The sequence below is a fragment of the Helianthus annuus genome, chromosome 9 (assembly GCF_002127325.2).
Source record: "Helianthus annuus cultivar XRQ/B chromosome 9, HanXRQr2.0-SUNRISE, whole genome shotgun sequence".
Classification (NCBI taxonomy): Eukaryota; Viridiplantae; Streptophyta; class Magnoliopsida; order Asterales; family Asteraceae; genus Helianthus; species Helianthus annuus.
The window spans coordinates 159,801,385-159,821,516 of NC_035441.2; the positions used below are offsets into that span (position 1 = coordinate 159,801,385).

The 20,132-nt window shown below is 36.3% G+C and overlaps 1 protein-coding gene and 2 long non-coding RNA genes across 3 annotated transcripts; all 3 read right to left on the reverse strand.

Annotated features, from left to right (window-relative positions):
* Positions 1-11,339: 11,339 nt before the first annotated feature.
* On the reverse strand, positions 11,340-14,588 carry LOC110874853. Its single transcript, XR_002556271.1, has 4 exons — positions 14,513-14,588; positions 13,823-13,924; positions 13,410-13,466; positions 11,340-11,860 (listed from the first exon to the last, which is right to left on the reverse strand). It is a non-coding gene; the product is annotated as an uncharacterized LOC110874853 (long non-coding RNA).
* Positions 14,589-16,268: 1,680 nt separating this feature from the next.
* Positions 16,269-16,772, reverse strand: LOC118482198. The gene is made up of 2 exons (XR_004867669.1): positions 16,555-16,772; positions 16,269-16,382 (listed from the first exon to the last, which is right to left on the reverse strand). It is a non-coding gene; the product is annotated as an uncharacterized LOC118482198 (long non-coding RNA).
* Positions 16,773-18,663: 1,891 nt separating this feature from the next.
* On the reverse strand, positions 18,664-19,779 carry LOC110879247 (inactive LRR receptor-like serine/threonine-protein kinase BIR2). Its single transcript, XM_022127670.2, has one exon. It carries the CDS (start codon positions 19,775-19,777, stop codon positions 18,839-18,841), a length of 939 nt encoding a protein of 312 aa, XP_021983362.1. The 5' UTR covers positions 19,778-19,779; the 3' UTR covers positions 18,664-18,838.
* Between the last annotated feature and the right edge of the window lie 353 nt (positions 19,780-20,132).

Here is a 20,132-nt window from a genome sequence, read left to right on the forward strand (position 1 = left end):
AATGGCTGGAATGAATGGCAAGAGGCTGTTATTATAAGGAAAGAATCTTCTATAAGAGGAAGCCTTTGACCAGTGATCCTTGGCTACAGTGAGGGACTTGCCCATTTGGGGGTTGAAGGGTTTAGACCTGCGGGTAAAATGTTGTTCTCTCTGTACATACTCTCTTTTACGGCTGAGAGTGTTGGACACGCAGAGGGTGATGTGACAAGGCTCTGACTTGTCTTTTTACTGTTCATGACTGTTGGACTATTTCCGAACCTTTTAACCTTTCAACCTTTTAAGCTGTTGTGTCTCTAATCAGGTTATTAAGGTTTGAGCTACCCCCGTCATCAGCCCCCCAAGTCAGAGGTATTTGGGGTGTAAGCTCAAATGCTTCTGACTTTTGTACACGATTTTTATTGCTTAAAAGCTTCAAGGCTTGAAAGGTTATCAGGCATCTAAGTTTTTTGGATTTGAATTTTGAAATGACAGTTAATGTGATGGATGGCAGTTTTTTGCCTTTTGCGTAATAATAATTGCCTAGACTTCACTTTATTTTTTCTTTTGATCGTCTCTCCTAGGTGCTAGCAAAGATATGTATGTGAGTTATTCTTGTCTCACTTAGAGGAAGTTGAGGCTTTTTGTAAATAATGGGGGATCGATCCAAAGTTTAATTCGGTGGCTCCGGGTTTAGATAAACCGATCGATCAGTGTCCCGCTGGTTCGATTGCTCTTTATTGTTGCCATTTCGAGTTTTCCAACTTATGTCATCCGTTTTCAGTCTTTGTTCTGAATATTTTAGAGTATTATCGTGTGTCGTTTGTTCAGTTACACCCTTAAGGTCTTGCTAGGGTTTTACACTTTGATGTTTTGTGTCCAGCGATAGGGTATGACCTATCGTTGTTGTTGTTCCGCCGTTTCTTTCAGTTAGCCAAGAACGGCGATTGTTTTACCTTTGAAACATCTCAGGTTGATGTGTGTTTAATTTCGTCTATGGTTACTACCCTTGGTTCTTGGAAGGACCGATTTTCCTGGATTTCTGAGTCCATTGTTCCTTTCAGGCTTGTTTGGAGGCATCCTTATGCTGTTTTGAATGAGCTTGAACCTTTCAAACACGAGATAGATGGTTGTTGAAGTTTATTAGGGGGTGTCCTTCCAGGCTTTGTCCCTTTCCCGAACATCTTTTAGTGCTGATGGATGTTAGCAAGTTGTGGGACAAGCCGGATCGTGACCCTGTGCTCGTGAGAGATGATCAAGGTATGATATTTTGTATTTTCTGCTTATGTTATATTTTATTTGTTGCAGTTATGTTTGCCTTAGACTTTATCAAGAGCGATGACACATCTGATGTTGTGTTTGGAGATGCCGAGGCTACATCCAGCGAAGATGTTGTTGTTAGGGGCACTGAACATATGTTCGAGGGTTCAGGCTATGTGAACATTCCCAATGTCAAAGGTTTCACCAAAGTTGTTGCTTCCAAAGTCTCTACTCGTCGTTCGATGATTTAGAAGTTGGGGTTGGGGAAAATAAAAAAGGACAAGGGACGGCCCTTGGTGGTTTGGCGGGTAAAAAGGTTGTAAGCTTGAAGGGTTCCGGGAAGGGTGGTGAAGGTTCTACCAATGTTAATGCAGAGGAGGTTTATGTGCCGGATTGGAAGGTCACAGTTGGTGACAGCTTCAAGCCTTCATCCGTTTGTGAGGATGTTCTTACCCACTTTGATTCTCCTGTTGTTCGAGGTTCTTGCTCATCTATGGATGATGACCTGATGATTTTGAAAAATGGTAATGGGTGCTTGTAACCTTGTTGCCTTGCTTCCAGAGGGTTTATCCCGATTTCGCAAGAGGATGTGAGAATATGATGTCTTCTCGAAGAAGAGGGATGAGATGAAGGCTTCACTAGCTACTCTAAAGAAGGAGGCAGAGGGTTATGCTGGGAGGGAGAAAAGCTGATGTTGAGAATTGATGAGCTTTCTTCCCAGCACAAGACTGAGATGGTTGAGTTGGAAAAACGCTTGGAAGCTGACAGGGTTCAAGTCAGGGTTGATAGGGCTGCTTTGGAGGTTTAGAAGTAGGCTTTCTTGGAAGAGAAAGATAGGTTGAAAGCTTCACTAGCCCATGCGACTAGTGATAACAAATGGTTAATTGAACATGGATTCCAGCAAGTGGTTACATACCTTCCTCATTTATCGGAGTTCAAAAAGGTCTTGGGTGATGTGTACACCGAGCTTTTTGCTCATGGGAGACACCAAGGTTTGTTTGCTGGTTGCTTGGCTTTGTGAACCTGGGAAGCCTTAGGAAAAGTCTTTTCTTTTCCAACCTAAAGCCTTCAAAGTCTTCGAGGGAACAATTTTTAAGATTGAGCATATGATTTACCCTTATATGGGTGAAGTCTACAAGTGTTTTGGTAAACTTTTGCCTGTCTTGCAGGAGCTAAAACCCTAGGGCCTTAGTGAGGCTGTTTGTAACGAAGTGTTGAAGTCCCTCTCGAAGAAACGTCCTTGCTCCGGAGATAGCGAGGAAACGTGTTCTGAAGGTGGTGAGGGCTCAAAGGGTTCAAGCCTTAAAGCCTCCGAGACAGTGGGTGTCGTAGGGAGGAAAAAGAGGAAGGCTAAAATCACCCAAGATGATGGGCTTTCGAATAAGGATGATGTAGCAAAGTCTATCATCTCTGATGTTGCTAAATGAATAAGAAACCTTAATTCATAGCTTTCTTAGCATGCCGAACAATGTTATGGGTTGTTTAATTGAACATCTTTTGATTTTAAAGGAACCGTCTAGGTCCCTTGGTGGTTAAAGCCTGGAAGGCTTGTGGACAATATTTTATGTTTGATGGCCAGTATGGCCCTTGCTATCTTTAACTTATATTGCTATATTTATTGTGTTGTTTTGTTTACCCCCTTGTGTTTTCATTGGTTTTGTATGTTGTCTTTGTGTTGGGCGGTGCATCTTATGTTACTTATACCTTAAAGGGTTCAGTGCTGCAGTCACTTAGCCTTAGGATATTTTTAACAAGAAGATACAACCTCTATCCTATGTATGACATTCACTTAGAGTCTTTTTGGTTCGTAAGCCAATGTTGGGGCTTAAGGAACATTCGGTGTAGGCTGTTCAAACCCATCTATGAGACATGTTTTTCAAGATTTCTATGAGTCTCATGGAGTTGTATTGATTTAGGAACTCACCCCTTATATAGGTCCATTCAACCCTTGAACCTATTGAGCGATGTGGCCTGGGAGCTCATCCCCTTACATGGCCCTTGCCATGGAGTTTCTTGCTAGGTTCTCAACCTGATTGTAGGATAGAAAGACAAATTCATTGTTCATTCATTTTAAAGTACTTTGATTACTTGGGGAATAAGACAACTTTTTAGAACTATTTGTAACACGTTTTGGTTAAACATGGAACCTTTTAAGGTTTTTGCCATCCCAATGGCGGGGAAGCTTTTTGCCTTGCGGGCCTGCCAGCTTGTATGATCCCCCTTTGTGGGCTTTAAGGATAGTGTATGGCCCTTCCTACTTAGGTCCAAGCTTTCCTTGGCTTTCTTTCTTGCAGGCCTCATTATTTCGAAGCACAAGGTCCCAGGCTTGAAGCGTTCATGCTTCACCCGTGTATTATAATACAATTTTATGTTTTGCTTGTACCTTGCTTTTTGCATTGCTACTTGATCAGGAGCCTATTTAAGGAGTTTCAAATTCAACATCGTTTTTTTCTTATATGGCTCGAGGTCGATGTTAATTGTTCTTTGTGTTGTTACTCCGATTTTAGCTAGGATTACAGCCTCTGATCCAAACACTAGGCTGTAGGGTGTTTTCTTGTGGCTCGTTTTCTTGGTTGTTCGAATTTCCCATAGCACATTGGGAAGTTATTCAAGCCAGTTGTTGTCGTATCTTCCCAATCGAGATTTAATCCTTTCAACAATGTTGCTGTTTGTCCTATCAACTTGGCCATTGGATTGTGGGTGAGCTACCGAGTTGAATACTTGAGTTATTCTGAACTCCTTACACCAGGAGCTAGAAGGCTTCTCGGCAAACTACTTCCCGTTATCCGTGATTAGTACCCCTGGAGCCCAAAACGACAGATTGTGTTTTCGTAAAAGAAATCAATGACCTGTTTCCCTAAGATTTTTGCCAATAGTTTTACTTTTGGCCACTTGGTGAAGTAGTTCACGGCTACCAATAAGAGCTTGACTCCTCATTTGGCTAGTGGGGATGGACCAACGATGTTTATTCCCTACTTGTGAAATAGCCAAGCCGAGGAGATGGGAACGGGGTCATGTTTGAGGCTTTTGGGTACCGGAGCATGTAACTGACAAGCTTCATACTTTTGTAGTTGTTCGGAGGTATCTCGATGCATGGAAGGCCAAAAGTGTTCGAGGTTCATCAACTTTGACACTACCGATTTTGGGCCACAATGAGCTCCACATATCCCTTCGTGAACCTCTTTGATCAGATATTGGCTTTGTTCTGGGCCAACGCATCGAAGTAGTGGTGCAAGGTATCCTTTTTGTAAAGGATATCTACTTGTAACACATATTGCCTTGACTTGATACGAACCCTTTTAGCCTCAGTCTGGTCATTGGGTAATTCACCATTTTGAGGAACCTTTCAATGGCAGTCATCCAATTTGGCCCTTTTTTTAGTGATCACATCTTGAACCTCAAGTCTTTGGATGGATGAGGTTTTTAACACCTCAATTAGTACTTTCTAGATGAGGTGGGCAAACGTAGGAGATACAAGTTTGCTTAGTGCATTAGTTCTCTTGTTTTGAGATCTTGGAACTTTTTTGATGGAAAATGTTTGAAATGTGTTCATCAATTCCTTTGATTTCTCTCGGTATTAATACATGTTGGGTTCTTTTGCTATGTAGCTGTTATTGTCTTAGCTTGAGAGAGTCTGTGAGGACTTGAAGCTTTTGAACCCCCATTTCTTTGGCTATGTAGTTGTCACTTATTTGGTTTGAAACAAGCAACGAGTCTGTGAAGACTTGAAGCCTTTTGACACCCATATTATTGCAAGCTTGAGCCCAGCAATCAATGCTTCATACTCAGCTTTGTTGTTTATAGTCTGAAATTCAAGACGAAGGGCGTACGTGAATTACAATTCGTTAGGATTAATTGGAACTAGCCCTGCTCCTGACCCTTCAATCCTGGAAGCTTCGTCGGTAAAGAGCTTCCAGGTATCAGGGTTGGAGGGTTCAGCTGCAGTTGTATTAACTTCTGTTATGGCTTCTTTAGGGACTTCTATGGTGAAGTCAGCTGAGACTTGGGCTTTGACAGCTTTTCTCAGGACATAGGTGATTTTCAAGCACAAGCACATTCTTAGTAGGTTAGTCAGTGACCACTTGTATCAGGTGTGACTGAAAGTACTTACGAAGCCTTCTAGCCGTTTGGACTAGGGCTAAAGCAAGGTTTTTTTTTAAAAGAAGAATATTTGATTTCTGCTAATTTTGAAGTTTTGAAAAAGTAAACGGGTATCTGAACTTTGTTTCGTTCAATGATCAGAGTTGTACTTATGGTATTTTCAGCAATCGAAAGGTAGATAGAGGTTGTTCCTCCTGTTTCCGGAGCTGAAATGGTTAGGAGTGAAGCCAAGTATTGCTTCATTTGGTTGAAGGCTTCCTTTTGAGATAAAACGCTTCAAAGCTGTAAGCTTTCTATCGAAAGTCTTGCTTTGTTTCCCCATGATGTGCCAAAGAAACGAGCACTTGACTGGATTAAGCTTCATGTTGATATTTCTTGAGTTTTGGAAGGTTTCTTGTATGTCATCGAGCATTTGGTATTCCGTTTTGCTCTTGATCACCAAATCTTCAACATAAGCTTTAATGTTCTTGCCGATTTGTCCGGTAAACGCTTTGTCAACCAGACGTTGATAAGTGGCACCTGCATTTCTTAAACTAAAAGGCATCTTTTGATAGCAAGATATACCTTTATCAGTGTGAAATGTGGTTTTTTCTTCATCTTTTTTTTTATTATTATTATTAGGATCTGATGGTAACCCTTTTAGGCGTCAAGAAAACACGAGAAGCCCGTGAGTGAGTTAACCTTGAGGTCTATCCAGGGCAGCGGGTAGCAATCCTTTGGGCGTGCTTTATTCAAGTCTTTAAAATCGATATACATTCTCCAAGACTTTTCGGGTTTTTAAACCATTACCGGATTGGTCACCCATGATTGATACTTGACCTCTCGAAGGGTTCCGGCTAGAACAAGCTTTTCCATTTTTTGGCATTCTGCAAGGCTTCTTTTAGGGACTTGACTCCGTTTCTTTTGTATAATGGGCTTAACATCAGGTGGGATCCATAACTCATGTTTCAACAATGCTACGAGGGATGTCGGTCATATCTTTGGGGCATCAAGCAAACACATAGTGCAAGAGCAGCTTTTCAAGGTATGAGAGGGTTTCATTGTAAATGTTAGTGTTTACCCTTATCCCCTGTTGAGGATATTTTGGGTTTATGTTCAACCCTTGTTCATCGTCTTCGTCCTTTCTTGAGCTTTCCCCTTCAACCACAAAAGCTTCTTGGGTAGGTTGAAGGGTTGCTATCCCTTTTTCAGTGGGAAACTTCACAGTGCCTTGACCAACTAAAACTGCCATTCCGAACACACCTTGCCCTGGCCTTCCTATGATGATATCATAGTTGGAAGGGATATTGATCACCGCAAAAGTGAGTTGTTCGGTTCGCCCCTTTGTTCTCTCGTTGAACAAACATAATGGGTTATTTGGCCTAAAGGCTTAATAGGTATGTCTGCGATACCTTCGATGGAGGATTCAGACTGTTGAAGCTTTGAACGTTCATCGTCGCTGAGAGGGTTAAAGCCTTTCTCAAACATGATTTTGGTGGTTGCACCGGTGTCAATGTAAGCCTTTTGTGTCTTGATGGTTCCTATGTTGGATTCCATCACCAGAGGGTTTGAAAGCAACTCTCCTTCTGATGGTGGGAAGCAAACATATTGACGTTCCCATGCCTTAAAATGATGACATTTGTGGGAAGCTTCATTTTCAAGGTCGACCATGTTCGCTTCCTACTTTTTATTTTTCAACCATCTTCCCCTTGACCTCTTCAACCAAGTAAGCCAGTTCGGACTTGACGGCTTCTTCGATCCTCTTCTTGGGTTGGAAGCAATCATTGGTATGGTGACCTTTCTATTCGTGAAACTCACAATACTAGCTTGATTTTTCTAATCTTTTGTTTTTTTGACAAAGGTTGAGGAGGGCGGAAGCTGTGTTTTACCTCTTCGGTTGCCAAGATCTCGTGCGGAGTCTTGGTTAAGGCTGTAAAGTTTATGGTTTTTTTCTCGGCTTGGAGGGTTCCGGCCTTCAGGCCTTCTGGAATCCGAACCTTTGAACCGTTTGTCATAAGAGCCATACTGGAAGCTCTAGTTAAGAGGGTTTTTTTATTTTTTTTTTTTATTTTTTTATATATACAGCTTATTCTCCTCGAATGTGGGCTTTAGCCCTTTTGAGTGCTTCTTCAAGGGTTTTGGGCAGGCATTTATTAAAGTCTCTTGTGAGATATTTGGAATTTAGCATTCATAAACCCTGTGACCCTAATTTTTTCATCGGCGTAAGTTAAACCTTCCTTCTTGTAACTTTTGATGAAGTCTCTGAGACTTTCATCATCACGTTGTTTGGTCTGGAAGATTACCGTGGCGTCATTGACATGCCTCTGTTGTTATAGGGAACTTTTGCTAAGATCGTCAAAGGTCTGAACGCTTCGTCCAGGAAGGTCATTGAACCATATACCAGAAGGCCCTTCAAGGGTTTGCATGAACATGAGACAACATTCGGAGTTGGGTCATTTTTCAATTCTTGTAGTCCCGGCGAAGATTTGGAGGTAGTCTTTAGTACCGTGATGGCATCTTTATCTGGGTTTAAAATTCATACTCAACAATTTGTTGGGAGAAGCAAGACAAGTTGTTGGGCTTGTAAGGTTTTGAGAGGTATTTTGCTACCCTTGAAGCTGGGTTACCGTTTGAGGTACCCTGGTGAGTGGTTGGCACTTGGTTGATGAAGTTAAGGTTAAAGCCTTGAAGGCTTTCTGTGTCATCATCCAGCTTTCACGTGCTGCAAAGGAAATTATGCCATCATCTGTGTCATGAGCTAGGGCATAAGGTTAAAGCCTTAAAGGCTTACTGCATAAGTCATTCCCATGTATGTCCTCATGACCGCACCTCGAGCCAAAGGCAGGGTGGCCATGGCTTGTTTTCACGAAGTAGCAATGGGAGGGGGAACACTTGAAGCTGGTGACTGCCATAATTGATCAAGAGTGGTTTTATGCCCCATAGGTGCACCGGTTGTAATGGGTTGGGAGGTAAATAAGGGAAGAACGGTTGGACTTGGTCTCCCGAAACCTTAAAGGCTTGAGTGGTTGGTCTGTCACACTAGGACCAGCTTCAAGGTAAGATGTGGCTGAATGTGAGCTGCTAAAAGGAAGAGATGGATGGCCAGGTGATAATGAGGGTTTAGACTCCTCATAATTTAGTCTTATTCTCACCCCTTTTTCCCTTTCTAAGCTCACATGCTAGTTGAGAAGAAATCTCAGTTGTAAGCGATTTCTAGCTACTCCCTCGGGTGTTAGATCTATGCGTTCCGGTGTACGCATTGCACCGATTTGAGGAGATGCAACCCCTGATCGAGTTGGGGTTGGTGTTTGAAAAGAAGTGAATTCCGGGAATATAGTTCCTGGTGGAGTACTTTCGGGAGTAGAAAGAAATGTAGATTTGACCGGTGAGACCCGACCGGAACTTGGTATTAAATCGGTGTTGTTAGGAACCTGATTTACCTGACCGAGAGACTCGCTTTTAGACATGATGTAAAGAGAAAATGGAGCTACACAACTGGTCTTTAAGATAAAGTTAGCGGCGTAGCCCCACGATGGGCGCCAACTTGTTGATACAACAAATACAAGACCAAGGCCTGTAGCGATATCTCAGGGGTAAAAGGGTTCAAGGTTTCGATTAGCCTAACGCAGGTCGTGGGGTCCCCCCACGTTTGTAGCACGTGGAGGCGGATCACTTTGTTATTATTCACTTTGAATTCTGGATTGAAGGGTTCAACCCAGAATGTCTATGTTAAGCGAGATAATATTGTAGTGAGCCGAGAATAGAACAAGCATGGAGCAAGTATCTAGAGAGGAGAAGTAAGATCAGAGATCAAGGGTGATCTGAGTTGATCTGGAATAGCTGGAATGAATGGCAAGAGGCTGTTATTTATAGGGAAAGAATCTTCTATAAGAGGAAGCCTTTGACCAGTGATCCTTGGCTACAGTGAGGGACTTGCCCATTTGGGGGTTGAAGGGTTTAGACCCGTGGGTAAAAGGTTGTTCTCTCTGTACATACTCTCTTTTACGGCTGAGAGTGTTGGACATGCAGAGGGTGATGTGACAAGGCTCTGACTTGTCTTTTTACTGTTCATAACCGTTGGACTATTTCCGAACCTTTTAACCTTTCAACCTTTTAAGCTGTTGTGTCTCTAATCAGGTTATTAAGGTTTGAGCTACCCCCGTCATCAATGATCAAGCGGTTCCACCGAATGAAAAACTGAGCTTGTATGAGATTTACATAGCCCGTGCAGCTGGAGTTCCTAAAACTAGAGAGATTTATGAGCAAGCAATCGTGTCTGGTAGGCTTCCAAAAAAGGATGCAATCAAGATGTGTATCAAGTATGCTGAACTGGAACATAGTTTGGGAGAAATTGACCGTGCCCGGAAAATATACGTCTATGCATCTTGTCTGGCGGACCCGCATTGTGACTTATGGACTGATTGGCATGAATTTGAAGTACAACATGGTAATGAGGATATTTTAGAGACATGCTTCGTATTAAGAGAAGTGTTAATGCAAGACATAGCCAGGTATGCTGCATAGAGATCTTTTTTGTGTTTTTCTTTTTGTTACTTTTAATAAATTATTAATAATGTGTTTTAACCGAATCTTGCAGACACGCGTGATGCTACCAGAGTGTATGATGTAGAAGGCTAATGGTGATGCAACCGTCGTGGATGAATTAGAGAAAGCTGAAGATGAAATAGCTGCTTTGCGGGTTTGAAATAGCTAATGATTTGAAATAAGCGCATGCGTCAAGGTAACTAGTTATGTTTGCGGGTTTTTTGTATCTTCATTCAAGCATTTTGCTCTAGAATTGTTCACTTGTGAAAAACTTGTTTTTGGTGCTACTTCATGGTATTACTAAGAATCTTTTGTGTGTTAGGATATTGTTTTTTTTTCTTTGAATTTGGCAAACTTGTGGAATTTATAGGAAAATTCTTTTCATTTATGAGCTTAAATAGATTGGCCTTTGATTGAGAACCCAAGAATTTTCTTTCAACCTGTTCACAATTTATATTTGAGTAAGGTCTAAAGTAAATTTTATGTTTATTTTTAGGGAATATACCACAGAATAGTAATGAAGTTTTAGAAGTGTTCCAATTAGGTCACTGATAAAATTTATTGTTCCAATTAGATCATTCTACTTTATTTTGGTGTTCTAATACTAGATATTTTACCTGAATAGCAGGTCATAGTCCTACATGGCATTTATTTAACCTTTTTTTAAAACATGATCACATGGACGTAAATAAAAGAAAATATAATAAATCAACACAAAATCTAAATCCAAAACAATCTATATCACGCAAATATAATATGAGATAAACACCCAAAAATTATGAGATAAATAATTTACAATGTAGATTTACTCATGTACTGTTTTCCAAATATGATTTACATAAATGATCCGAGAGGCTAAATAGAATATTTTCTTAAGGATATGTGAGTAAAAAGACATGCACTCAAATCGGGTTTGAGCATTATTTTTCATGATAGTGAGAAAACATTATTTACAAAAGCACTATTTTTTTCCAAACTATTTTTCATGATTTTATAAAAATTTTGATAACTTTTTAGAGATTTTGAAAAAAGAATCACTTTTTTTAATTTTTTTTCGCATTTTTTTTAACTTTTCTACAATTTTTTTATAATGTTTTTAAACCTATTTGGCATTTATGTGACATGTCAACAAATTTTTTAAATAAAAAACCTATATAAATGCCATGTAGGATGGATGACCTTCTATTTAGGTAAAATATCTAGGATTGAAACATGAAATGAAACTTGAATGACCTAATTGTAACAAAAAAAATTATGAGTGACCTAATTAGAACACTCTTGAAACTTGGTTACTATTGTACAAAGTTAACCCTTTATTTTAACCTGTTCACGTTAGGATATTTGTAGATTATCAAATATCTCATTGAGGGTCATACATATAGTTTATTAATTTACTAGGTTATCACCCGCGAACTTCGCGGGTAGAAAAATTTACTTTATATTAATCGAGTTATGTCATTAAATAAAATAAAAATACATGTTTTCAAACGTAATTTTTTTATAATTGTTTTGAATTGAAAGTTGTAGTCAATGGGTTGCGAGTAAGGTCAGAAACTTCGGGCAAGAACCGGAGGCAGAAACTTGGCTCTCTGAACGACCCATGAAATAATTTTTTTTTTCTTTTTTATAATAAAATATACACATGAAGTTGTTCGAACCTGCAAAACAAACTCATTTAATTAAATTTAGAAGTTAATTAAAAGTTTAAATTAGAAAATATAAACAACAAAAACTTTATTCATTAAAATATACACATGAAGTTGTTAACCTGAGCTTCACCAACATCTCTGCATCATCGACATCGCAGAGTACATCCAAAATCATTTAACATCCTAAACCTGTAACAACCACCCAGATAAGAGACTTAATCTTCCAAGTACCTCGAATGGTTTGTCGGGTCATTCAAAATCCAGTATGTTTAACGCAACTTCACAGCTCTATGAAACAATCGGTTCTGGATCTTTGGAGAATTCCTCAAATAGAGATATACATTGGTCATCTACAAAAATGGTTTATTAAGGTCAGAAACATCAAGTTTTTCATAAAAGTGTCCCGAGTCAACCCAACACAGTCGTTTTGACCCTAAAAACCATGTTTGACTACCTACCCAATATAGTCCATTTTCCACAAAATATTATTAAAAAGTATAGTAGATTTTAGAAGCATGGTTACCTTATATTTTTGGTTTTAAAAATGTGGCAACTCTCTCTCTATCCTCTTTTCTCTGTATTAAATTATTCTTTTTTCCTTTTCCTTTCAGTTTTTCATTCAGAATATAATTCAGATTATAACAACCTCTCATTTTTTATACTTAAATGTGAATCTAATTGTTCAAACTTATTTGTCTACAATCAACAAAATCTCATATAACCAGCAATTTCATGCACAATCAAAGGTGTCACAATCAAACACAAACATAATTCAATCTACACATTTCTCAAAACACAATCTCTAACATCACTAACCTGTAGCAATTATTCAAAACTCTAACTAATGTGTTGTGCACTCACTAATATCTGCTACACATGTCTCACTTATTCATCTTCACAACTTCAAACACATCTTATCTAACACCTTATGCCAATCAACAAAATCTCATATATACATAAACCTTGAATATTACTCAAACACATCTTATTTAATGAATCAAAATAAAAACACATAAACCTTGAATATTACTCAATTTATGACTACTATCCCACAAAACAAAACTTTGTCAACAAATTATACTAACTTATGCAATGGTAAACCATAAAAATAACAAATCAATTTAGATGATTAGCTTTGCAGAAAACCCAAATCGGGAAAGTTTACCAGAATTGTTAACGAAAAAAATCAGACTCAGATTAGGTTACTCAAGCGGATATTAATCACGAAAAAAATCAGACTCAGATTGCCATTACTTCAAAATTTAAATTTAAAATAATGATTGAATTCAAAATTTAAAATTTAAAATTTGAAAATCAAATCACTAATATCCAATCCCGTAAATCAAGCAAACTTATTAGAAAAGTCTAACCTTTCAAATTTAAATTCAATATAGAGATTCGAAATTTAAAATCAAACACATTAATGGCAAACTTTCAAATCTAATAAGTTCTGTTCAAACTTATTTGTCTACAATCAACAAAATCTCATATAACCAGCAATTTCATGCACAATCAAAGGTGTCACAATCAAACACAGACATAATTCAATCTACACATTTCTCATAACACAATCTCTAACATCACTAACCTGTAGCAATAATTCAAAACCCTAACTAATGTGTTGTGCACTCACTAATATCTGCTACACATGTCTCACTTATTCATCTTCACAACTTCAAACACATCTTATCTAATACCTTATGCCAATCAACAAAATCTCATACATCAATCAGCAATACAATGCACATTCAAAGACCTCACAATCAATTTCAAACATCAATCAATATACAAAATTTCTCAAGGCACAAATTTTAATATCACTAACCTAATGCGTTACTACTCAATAATCTGTCGGTGCCATGAAAAAACATCATAACCTTAACTAATGTGTTAACTTACCAAGGCTCAAGGCTGTATATTTTCCCAATGTTGTTTGTCCGACGCATTGTCACAAATCTAACAACCGAGTCAATCAAATTATTAGTTAAAACCCAATAAACAAAGTATACTAATATCCAATCCCGTAAATCAAGCAAACTTATTAGGAAAGGCTAACTTTTCAAATTTGAATTCAATTTACAAATTCGAAATTTAAAATAAAACGCATTAATGGCAAACTTTAAAATTTAAATTTAACATAATAATTGACTTCGAAATTGAAAATTTAAAATCAAACACAATAATGGTTTATTCCAAAATTTAAATTTAGAATAATGATTAACTTCAAAATTTAAAATTTAAAATCTGAAAATCAAATCACTAATATCTAATCCCGTAAATCAAGCAAACTTATTAGGAAAGTCTAACCTTACCAAGCAAAACCAACCGACATGGTACCAATTTACAGCAATAGCAATCATATCTCTGTCCAACATAGTTGCAGCCAAAAACTCCGGACCATCCAAAATAAACACCTAATGAATCAAAATAAAAGCACATCCCTAATTCCGCAAAATTATCATACTAAAAATAAATCACTAACGAAATTTAAAATTGCTCAAAATTTTAAATTTAAATTAGAAACCTCAAAATTTAAAATTTAAAATTTGAATTCTAAAAATTATGCCACTAACATCCAATGCCATAAATTATCATACTAAATATAAATCACCATTTATTTGCTATAAGTTTAAAACAAAATAAAAAAAGATAAATATCAGTTTACTTAAAATATGATTAGTAATTAGAATATAGGATCATAGTCCTCAATCGACTTTAATAACGAATGAGCATTGTTTTCATTATCCATAACTGCAAAGGAAGTAACCATTGTTTAAAAAAATATAACGGTAATCTATTTATAGAAACAAAGTCTATTTACAGAAACCGAATCATAATTTCGAATACAAAAATCATCTTTAACAACACTAATCTATTTATAGAAACAAAAATAGATTTAAAAAGAAATTAAAGACATCTATAAAGAATTAAAAACTAATTAAATACAAAAATTATAACTAAAATACAAAAAATTATAACTCACAAAACAGTGCAAGATATACCTTTTCTTCAATTTCTCATAAGAACCCATTCAATAGTTCCTTGTAGGGGAAGGAGTCTGAAAGAAGCTCTTTACCTAAAATTACAAAACACAAAAAGTTTGTGAGATATGCAACTCGAGTACAAAAACAATAGTTAAAGACTCGAAGCATCCCTAAAATTACAAATAATATAGTCAAAGCATCTCATAAAAAAACATCAAGATTTCAAAGCATACAAAATTTAAAATCAAACACAATAATGGTTTACTTCAAAATTTAAATTTAAAATAATGATTGACTTCAAAATTTAAAATTTAAAATCTGAAAATCAAATCACTAATATCCAATCCCGTAAATCAAGCAAACTTATTAGGAAAATCTAACCTTTCAAATTTAAATTCAATTTACAGATTCGAAATTTAAAATGAAACACATTAATGGAAAACTTTTAAATTTAAAATTTCAATAGAAACCTTAATTCCGGAAAAATTATCATACTAAAAATAAATCACTAAAATTTAAATTTGAGGTTTCAAAAAAAAATCATTAACAAAATTTAAAATTGCTCAAAAATATAAATTTAAAATTTGAATTCCGGAAATAGAAACCCTAATTCCGGAAAATAATCATACTAAAAATAATTCACTAACGAAATTTAAAATTGATCAAAATTTTAAATTTAAAATTTAAATTCCGGAAATATAAATAGAAACCTTAAAATTTTAAATTTGAGGTTTCAAAAAACGTAACACCATTTATTTATAGAAACAGAAACCTTAATTCCGCAAAATTATCATACTAAAAATAAATCACTAACGAAATTTAAAATTGCTCAAAATTTAAAATTTAAAATTTAAATTAGAAACCTCAAAATTTAAAATTTAAAATTTGAATTCTAAAAATTATATCACTAACATCCAATGCCATAAATTATCATACTAAATATAAATCACCATTTATTTGCTATAAGTTTAAAACAAAATAAAAAAAAGATAAATATCAGTTTACTTAAAATATGATTAATAATTAGAATACATATAAACGTACCAAAAATATCGGGTCATCTTCATCAATAAGCTTTAAAAATGAAGGACTGTTGTGCAAGGGATGCATATCTGAAAAATATATATGAAGGTTTTTAAAAAAGTAAAACGGTAAAGTATTTATAGAAAAACAATCAATATTCCTAAATCAACAATCAATAAGCTTTAAAAGATAATTTAATCAATTGAGAAACTTCCAAATTCAAAAATAAAAAGAAACGGTTTAAAAAAATAAAAAATATTTATTTTTTAGAACCAAAATCAATATTCCGAAGACAAAAACATTATACCGGATGAAAAAATATCAGACCACTGTAAATCATCATCAACACAATCAAAAAACATCGGACACAATCAAAACATATCATCATCAACAACAAACTAAAAGACTGTAAATAAAAATATGAGTAACATGAGAACAAAATCAAAATATCAACAAAATATCATTTCATATGATTGGAATCGGATAATGCAAAATCATCATCAACAAACAACCAACAAACAACGAAAAAAAAAAATACCGAACAGAAAGGATAAAATCAAACCTACACAAACTTAAAAAAAAAGAAAACAGCTATAACATTTAACTAACCTCTGTTGTTTCACGAATGATCGGAATCCGATTTTATCCAAGATTTAGGGTTCCACATGAAAAACAAAATCAACAAAAACCAGTAAGTTTGATATATGTAGATGATGATAATAAAACCTCTGAACTTGATTTTGTTTGCAAAAAAAAAAAAAAAAAAAAAAAAAACAGAAAGATAAATGTTCAATCGCTAGATTAAAGATACACAATAGATAAACAACAAATTAAAACAACATACCTTCAATTTTTATGATCAGATCTACAAAGTTTAGGACAAAGAAGAAGTTAATAGCATTCGACACAATCTTTATAAAATCAAGTTTCTATAGAATTGAATAACATAAATAAAGTAGATTTAGGATCGATTGTGTAGATTACAATCGTAAAACAAAGAAATCAGAAACAATAAAATAAAAAACATAGAAACATACCTTTGATTGGTTAATAGGATTGATTTGTGTGAAGAAGATGATGTTGCAGAGATTTGGCTATGGTTTAGAATTGAGGATCTTGGTGGTGGTGATAGGAGAGAGGATGCAACTTAGTTTTTTAGGGTTTGTAAAGTGTGTGCAAGAAGAATGAGAAAAAAAGGAAATATATACTATGACCCGAATTCGAAAAACCCGACCCAACTCAATTCGGATCCCGCTTTTTTCCTTGGAATCGTGATTGTACAAAGCAAATTGGGATTTCCCTCCTAAACCAAATTGCCACATCAGCCTAGATGGCCAAAGACAAAGGACACATAGCCCAAATCCATCTCATTTATATATATATAGATAGGTAAAGGATCCTGTAAAAAGTCCATCTTTTGTAAGAAGTGTAAGAAATAATCTTGGAATGACAAGTGTCCCTCCTCTTAATTAATTCAAAAGGGTAGATTAGTAATTGTACATTTTTGTCATTTAATTGATTTACAAATATAACTAGAAAAAAAACTGGCGATGAGAATTTTTAGGGATTGATCGTTTCATCTCCATCTCCGATTCAGATCATCTTCTCCGACCATCTTGAATCATAGTCAATTTATCCAGTTATTTTTAAAACACCACGCCATGAATCTGATTATACAATGTCTCCATATAAAACACCATGACTTGAATCGTAGATGTTTAAAACACCACACCATGAACAATGTCTACAGATAAAACACCATGACTTGAATCATAGTCATGGTGTTTTAAAATCTGGGAATGTTTTTGTATTGATAAAACACCACGCCATGAACAATGTCTCCTGATAAAACACCATGACTTGAATCATAGATGTTTTAAAACACCACGCCATGAATAATGTCTCCAGATAAAACACCATGACTTGAATCATAGTCATGGTGTTTTAAAATCTGGGAATGTTTTCTGTTGATAAAACACTACGCCATGAACAATGTCTCCAGGTAAAACACCATGACTTGAATCATAAGCGTTTAAAACACCACGACATGAACAATGTCTCCAGATAAAACACCATGACCTGAATCATAGTCAATTTATCCAGTTGTTTTAAAACACCACGCCATGAATCTGATTATAGATCTATTTATGATAAAGTATGAAGAAATTCGTTGATTTTTTGGAGATTGATGACGGTTACCATATAATTCGCTGATCTTTAGGAAGTTGATGGGGGTTTTGAAACGGTTACCATATTTGAAACGTTGGAAAAGTCACTATTGCCCTTCAATTTTTACATAAGGTCCTTCTAATTAAAACACAATTTACATTTTATACCCTATTGATCTCAACCATTAGATCAAATATCCAATGGTTTAAAACACTTCTTACCCTTCTTACATTTTAGACACTTTTTACCATATCCCTACCCTATATAGATAAGTTAAAAAATATAGGATTTACATATATTTTAATGACATTCTGATATAGTTATTAACATAAGTAACAATGATCACAAAGCAATTACATACATGTCAGTTACTTTGTTGTAAATATGAAGTTGAGGAGTCTCGAAGTTAAAAAAGATGTCACTAAAGCTAACCGAACATATCAGTTATATACTCTTGAAAGTTGAATGTCCCTTTTTTTTTTGAATGGCAAAGATTAGATAACACTACTCCTAAATTACACCAAATTTTACCTCAAGCCAGGAATTGAACCCTGGTCACTCCCCAAGAGGCACAAAGCCTCTACCACCCCACCAAAGTGATGATGGCGAATGTCCTTTTTATTTAATGGAGAAACTTACTGTTTTGTAATTCTGGTCGAGATTCGAATAGGCCAGCACAACGTTTAATGGGGCTCCAAACTCTGGTTACGGGTCTCCTTTGATGGAGCAACACCTGAAATTTTTGTAAATGGGGCGGGGAACCTGACCTTCTGAACTGAAGCAGCCTAAATCACAGCATGCCAGCCTCCCATGATGACAGAGACAACCAGACGGTACAGTAAGCTTACAAATGCAATACAAAGTTGTAAACAACGAGACCAAAAGTTAAACAATGCAGCAGCTATCAAATTAAAACGATACAACATTAAATTTTTAGACACAAAATTATAATATGCTGCAAACAATAGTATTAAAGAACTTCAAAGGCCGTTGAAGATAAGCTGGAATAATATGTGTAATAAATTTGACAAGCATCAAATGAATAGAGCTAAAATAGAAAACATGGGATATACAACAAGCACACACTGAATACATCAGGTAAACAATCAATGGAGATGTTTGTCATGACCATGTTGGGAACATGATCTTGGCTCAAAACACACCATTTTGGTTGTCAAAAAGAAGTGGAAATTCATCATGATCTTCAGATAAACCTAGTTCTTGTGCCATATTGTTCAACGCTTCATAAACCTCGTACATTGACCATCTAGCTTTAGCCTTGTTAACACAATTGCCTGCAATTTTCATAAATTCAATGATTTTTTCATCATCACCTTTGCCTTGAATGTTCTTATCTATAGCGGTTTTGATCTGCCCTGCACCTGATAATTGACTCACCCAATCCACTAAATTACCCTTATACCCTTCTTCGGCGATGGCTACATTTGTAGGTTTCTGGCCGGTGGCTAGTTCCAGAAGCACGACCCCAAAACCATAAGTATCGCCTTTTAAAGAAGCAACCATGGTGGTCGAGTACTCTGGAGCCACATAACCGAACTCACCCAGTTCCCCGTTAAAAAAGCTACTCGCGTTCACATAGTTATCGGAAGAATTCATGAGCCTAGCCAATCCAACATCCACTATCCGAGCATTATAATCTTCATCAACGAATATAGCGTTTGAGCTAACGTTTTGATGTAAGATTGCAGGCCGACAGCCATGGTGAAGCCACGCAAGCCCTCTGGCTGCCCCTAGACCGATCTTAAACCTCGTGGGCCAATCCAACAAGCTCGACTGCTTAGCCAACAAAGAAGACAAATTTCCATTCGACTTGTACTTGTAAACCAAAAGCTTTTCATCTTCCACTACGCAGTAACCTAACAAAGGAGTCAGATTCAGATGCCTTAAATGGCCCAACGCCTTCATCTCAGCTTGAAACATCCTCTCATTAGGCTTACACGCGCTAAGCCTCTTGATCGCAATAGCAGAACCATCTCTGAGAACAGCTTTATACGTTGTCCCACTTCTCGTAGAAATTGTCAAGAGGCTTAATATAAAGTCCGTTGTTCCCATCAAAACTGGATGAGTCATATTTCGGCAGACCAGACGGAGCGTTGTTTGCAACAGACAACTTACTTCCTCGGTTCCCTTCAAAACCGGACTTATCAAATGTAGACAGACATGACGGTATAGGACCATAAAGATCATTATTTGCAACAGAAAACTTATTAAGCCTGACCAAATTAGAGACCTGAGGTGGTATATTACCAGTTAACTGATTGTCCGACAGATCTATGCTATTCAAAAACAAACAATTACCAATACCTGCCGGAATTTTTCCAGTCAATTGGTTACCGGACAGATCTAAATGAACTAAATAAGGCAACCACCTACAAAGTTCGCTAGGTATAGACCCAGTGAGACGATTACCAGATAGATCTAGGTT

Excerpts from the sequence above, each read along its gene's own strand:
- LOC110879247 (XM_022127670.2), bottom strand. The coding sequence starts at position 19,777 with ATGACTCATCCAGTTTTGATGGGAACAACGGACTTTATATTAAGCCTC.